The 6,143-nt window shown below is 38.6% G+C and overlaps 1 protein-coding gene across 1 annotated transcript; it reads left to right on the plus strand.

Annotated features, from left to right (window-relative positions):
* On the plus strand, positions 1-4,015 carry LOC306994072 (major histocompatibility complex class I-related gene protein-like; the record flags this gene model as incomplete). The annotated part of the gene is made up of 6 exons (XM_079604379.1): positions 1-178; positions 906-1,163; positions 1,330-1,608; positions 1,702-1,974; positions 2,052-2,168; positions 3,858-4,015. Exons 1-6 carry the CDS (start codon positions 112-114, stop codon positions 4,013-4,015), a joined length of 1,152 nt encoding a protein of 383 aa, XP_079460505.1. The 5' UTR covers positions 1-111.
* Between the last annotated feature and the right edge of the window lie 2,128 nt (positions 4,016-6,143).

Raw genomic sequence — 6,143 nt, forward strand, 5'->3', positions numbered from 1 at the left:
CAGCTGAAAAGTTCCGAGAACACACTCTCTAACTACACAAGTGTCGAGCAAAACTGTCGATTGTTTCAGTGTTGATCATTTACAGGTGAGCGCTGCCTGACAGCATACCGTATGTGTGTCAGCAATATGGACAACATTATTCTTTTTCTCCTTTCACTTCCAATGGCTGCTCCAAAAGGTAAGATTTCAAAAGACTTATTTAATATGTTACTAAAGTTAAAAATATGGAATATGGAAAAGTGGTTGATCAAGAGCTAAACAGAACAACAATGTGCTTCCAGTGGCCTATTGCAAGTCTGAAAAGTGCCTTTATAAAGAAATTTGGATGAAAACAAAACCATAGTCTACATGAGCTTGCTTATAGACATTTGAGGTTTTAATATTTTATGTTGTTTTTAATCAAGTGATTGACTGAGTTAAAAGCCTTAAACCTATTTTTTTCTAGTGCTGCCTGCTTAATACATTAAGCAATACTGCTTAAAACTTAATACATACATATTTGTTTGTACAGATTTGTCAGTCAAAGACTGAGTAAACAAAACTTGAGAGTAAATTTACTTTTTTTGTGGCTTCAAAGTTTCCTGGTTGCATAGCAACTGTTAATTCCATAAAGAACTTGGAGGAAGCACAACTTTGATCTTTTCAGTTGAGGAAGATCAAGGCATATGTATTTTTACAGTCTTGTGTAGATTGAAAATAAATAAAAAATATAGTTACAAAACGTACTTAATTTAATTAACATATAAACCCATGGGAAACATTTTAACTCCAAACAGCAAATAAAAATAGGACACAAAATAATATAGAACTAAATAACACAGACTAACAAAGATTGATAAAAAAAACATAACATTTTATATATAAATTGGAAAATGTTTCCATCCATGTTATGTTATTTTTCACAGGCTCTCACTCTTTGTGGACGCTTGCAACGTACATTAAAGGACAAACGCCATTTCCTGAATTTAGCTATGTGGGGATGTTGGATGATATCAGAATTATGTACTATAACGGTGAGACGAAGACTCTCATTCCAAGAGGAAATACAACAACTGAAGACGACATGTTTGATTCGAATGATCTCCTCAAAATAAGTGACAACATACAATCATCTTTTATGGAAAAATGGGTAGTAGCAACAAAAACTGTAAATAAAACATATAGTAAGTACAATCAAAAACTATTGACATATTAATAGAAACATAGTATAATACAAAAGCAGTATTTTAGGCAATAATAATAAAGTGCTATCATTATTATAAATAATTATGATAGTTGTTTTATGATTTTAAATGAACACTACCTTAAAGCTTTATCTCTCCATTAAAGATGTTCTAGCCCTTCAGAGGCTGGTTGTGTGTGAACTGAGAGATGATGGTGAACCGGGACAAATGATCACACGAGATGCTGTCAGAGGCTCCACCACAGATGAGCTGCTTTATGTTGACAAGAACTTCACATACCAGGGTCGTTTAAACGTCTCGGCTCTTTTGCTGGAAGTCCATCTTAAAATCAGCATGTGGAATCATGAACATTTATACCAGCCATTCTGCATCAAAACACTCAAGGGGTATCTTGAAAAAAGGAGAAATCAAGTCAATAGAAAAGGTACGATGACTGACTCGCAAATAAATTACTGAATAATTTTCAGGTCAATATAAATAATAATAATAATATCTTTCTGTAACCTTTTTTCCACAGTGAAACCCAAAGTCAGGCTCCTCAAGAAAGAACTGTCTTCTGGGTTTCGTGTGAGTTGTTTGGCAACAGGATTTTACCCTCGTCACATCAACCTGACCCTGTTCAGAGATGGACAGCCTGTGTCTGATCATGAGATCACTGGAGGAGATCTGCTGCCCAATGATGACGGGACGTACCAGATGAGGAAGAGTCTGGAGATCAGTGCAGACAAACACACATACAGCTGCTCTGCCACACACCTCAGTCTGGACAACAAACTCCACGTCACTTTAGGTAATGGGATTTTGACATTTAACAATCAAAACAAAAATAATTAAAGTTAATCTCCGAGTCTGTGATTCATGTTTCAGAGTATGATCACGGGGAACCATTTAAATCAGTGATTCCTTCAGTTCTGATGGTTTTGGCTCTGATGATGGTGTTTGGAGTGGCAGCTGCTGTAATTGCATGGAAAAGACAATGTGCAGGTAAGACAAGAACGCGCACACACACACACACACACACACACACACACACACACACACACACACACACACACACACACACACACACACACACACACACACACACACACACACACACGTACTGTATATAGGCTTAGAACTGAAAAGTCAACCAACCAATCGTCTTTTTGGTTTTTAGATTCCATTAAAAGATTCCATGGCTATTCTTCTGGTACGTAGTTTAAACTTTTTTTTTTAATTTTTTTTTTTAATATACAGCACTGAATAAAATGAAATTAAGTATAGTAAGATAGCGTTTTTTTCCATTCACTGTACACTCATTAAACATTCAATTTTATTTTCAGCATCTGAAGAAAGTGTGACATCAACCTTGTCAGTGTCATGAGACAAAACAACACTACTGAGTGGAGAAACGTCTTTTAAACACAGCAGACAAATTATATTCTGGAAAAGTGTCATATGGGTTTATTTTTTTTCAACCAATCATATTCTCTCTTTTTTTCCACAAATTGTGCTCTACACAGTCCTCACTATAAATCACTGATCGAATGAAGCCTATAATGTCAACACTATGTCTGCAAGGGTCATTATAAATCCTTTGATTGGTTGTCCTATGCAAAGTTGTGGAAAAGTTTCAGACAAATGTATATACAGTAAATAAGCACACAACCGTTGGTGCACTCACCAATTTAATTGTTGGTGTTTTTATGGTGTAATAGCATATTATCCTTTAATGTCATACATTTTATTATTGGAATATAACAAGTTCATGCTTATAAAATAAGTCATATTTGTATTGTAAATTCTGAGAAATACAACCACAGAGATGGTATTACTAAAGTGAATTTATACATGAGTTTTTTTTTTATTATATTTTTGTCTCTAGATTAATGATCATAAAAAAGCATAATTTGTTATTTTATTGATAAACCAATACCTCCTATAAATTCCAGAGGGAAGCCATGATGTATTAGATTTTTGGGTTGAGCCACAAATTGACGAACAGACTGACAACTCTGATTCTATCACAGACTTGTTCAGTGTGTTTTCAGGTTCCTGGACTTTCTGTTTTGTTTACATTCATCACATGTTCATTGTTCTAGTTTCCCGCCACTCATCGGTCACCTTGGACACTAACACCAATCATCTCAGCTATTTCTCTTTTAGTTAATCATCTCTGTGTATTTAAGTTCCTGCCTGTGTTCTGTTCAGTGTCCGGTATTGTTCGTGTTATGTGTTTGCACGCTGTTTCACATGTTGGCCTTACATTCTGACTTTGTAATAAATCTGATGTTATTTGGTATTCATCTTTGTCTTAAGTGTTACAGTTTCTAGTATTGAAAAGAAAAGACGATTTTATAAATTAATTTACGTCTAGCTGATATTACATGCTGAAAACATGGCACATATTTCTCTTAAGATTATTGACGATATTTTACACTTTGCTATTAAAAATTACTGTATTTTCTCAGTTACCTAAATGCTCCCTCCACAATTATCCCAGTATGTGCTGATATCTGAGATTTAAATAAAATTGTAATTGCCACCATTTGTACATTACTATGCTTTAAAAGTGAAAACGTGCGTAACCTTAACTTGACTGACATAACTCATGTTAACTGAGGTGGTTCCAGGAAATACAACTTTTTAAAATTGTTACAAACTTGTTTCGTGTGAGTTGTTTGGCAACAGGATTTTACCCTCGTCACATCAACCTGACCCTGTTCAGAGATGGACAGCCTGTATCTGATCATGAGATCACTGGAGGAGATCTGCTGCCCAATGGTGACGGGACGTACCAGATGAGGAAGAGTCTGGAGAAAAGCAGCGATTGCAGCAGACGGTTATAGTACAGCCACTTTCTGCCATGGAGAGGAGCAGGATGGGACTTGGAAGTGCTTTGTAATGCGTAGTATAAGGGGATTTACAGTCAAATACCCAGAACCAGATATGATGAATGAAGTTAGAATTATAATAAATTAAGAAAAGTTTTACTGAAGATGGTTTGCAGTTTCATCAGCAGAAGTCAGCTTCAAGACTCACAAGGAGTTCATAGGCCGCCCGCTTACAGTTACAAAGATCTCAGTTATACCCTTCACCAAGGTCTATTCCACGTCCTTGCTTCAGGTTGAAAGATTCTCATTGGTTAAGAAATAGATAAAACACAGTAATTTTCCACACATATACAGATAGACTGAAGCATATCTCCATCGATTATGTGGCTGACACTCGGACCCTGAAGTTAGGCACGTTGTGACCTTCCAGGTCGCAGATTTGGGTTGCTGGGCGCCAACATGTCCAGAAGAACAACTCAGTCAATCTCCAATAATGCAGTTGTTCCTTAATCTGTAACCAAGAAGACTAACACACACACCGACACACAGCTTTTTCAAGGTTGGATTTGGCCAGGCTCTTACTATAAACAGTAGAGTCCTCTCAAAACATCAAGATAATGCGTTCTTTCTCTCAAGGAGAGGACACTTTAATCTAAATGGAAAGTAAGGCTTTAACAAAGAAAGGGTCCCTTAAATGTTTTAACACATGTTGAAGACCTTTCTCAAACAAAATGAGTCCATATTTAATTTCTGGAAGCCAGGCTAAATAAGCAAGCACTGTTACTGCATTCACATATCAAATACAGACATTAGAATACATGACATTTACATTTACATTTAGTCATTTAGCAGACGCTTTTATCCAAAGCGACTTACAACTGAGGACTACAGCAAGCGAGTCATTGTGAAGAGGCAAAAATAACGCAAGAAGTGCTCAAAATACAAAGTTCTGGCATTGCTCAGAGTAGCATAAGCCAAAACAAGGGAGGGTTAAGGAGAGGTTTTTTTGTTTGTTTGTTTTTTAATGTCAAGTGCTCACGGAAGAGATGAGTTTTCAGTTGTCTTTTGAATGTGGTCAGGGATTCTGCATTCCGGACGAGGGTAGGGAGATCATTCCACCAGCAAGGAACCGTGAATGAGAATGTTCTGGAGAGTGATTTTGTGGCTCTCTGTGATGGTACCACGAGCCGTCGCTCATTGACCGATCGCAGGCTTCTGATAGGGATGTAGACTCGTTTGGAGCGAGTGAAAGTAGGAGGGAGCTGAGCCTGTGGTCGATCTGTAAGCAAGCGTCAATGCCTTGAACTTGATGCGAGCAGCGAGTGGTAGCCAGTGCAGAGAGATGAACAGAGGAGTGACGTGGGCCCTTTTGGGCTCGTTGGAGACAAGACGGGCTGCAGCATTCTGAGAGGTAGAGCTGGGTGTCATCAGCATAGCAATGGTAAGAGAAGCCATGTGCCTGTATGATGGGTCCCAGTGATGTGGTGTAAATGGAGAAGAGGAGCGGTCCAAGAACTGAACCCTGAGGAACCCCTGTAGTCAGTTGATGTGCTTTGGATACCTCGCCACTCCATGCGACCCTGAAGGACCTACCTGTGAGATAGGACTCAAACCAGTGGAGAGGAGTTCCTGTGATGCCCAGTGATGAGAGGGTGGACAGGAGGATCTGATGATTCACAGTGTCGAAGGCAGCAGACAGATCCAGGAGAATGAGAACTGATGATTTGGAGGCAGCTTTTGCGATCCGTAGGGCTTCTGTGACTGACAGCAATGCAGTCTCGGTCGAATGCCCTTTCTTGAAGCCAGATTGGTTTACGTCTAGTTGGTTGGTCAGAGAGAGGAAGGATGTTACTTGGTTGAAGGCAACTCGTTCAAGTGTTTTCGCAATGAATGGTAGGAGAGAGACAGGTCTGTAATTCTCTAAGAGTGATGTGTTTAATGTGGGTTTCTTAAGCAGTGGAGTTACCCGAGCCTGCTTGAATGCTGTAGGAAAAGTGCCAGTGTGGAGGGATGAGTTGATGATATGTGTGAGTGCTGGTAGAAGTGTGGGAGGGATGGCTTGTAGAAGGTGTGAGGGGATGGTATCTAGAGGTCAGGTGGTAGGGTGACTGGAGAGGAGAAGTTTAGATACTTCTTCCTCGGT

The sequence above is a fragment of the Phoxinus phoxinus genome (assembly GCF_949152265.1).
Source record: "Phoxinus phoxinus genome assembly, chromosome: 25".
Classification (NCBI taxonomy): Eukaryota; Metazoa; Chordata; class Actinopteri; order Cypriniformes; family Leuciscidae; genus Phoxinus; species Phoxinus phoxinus.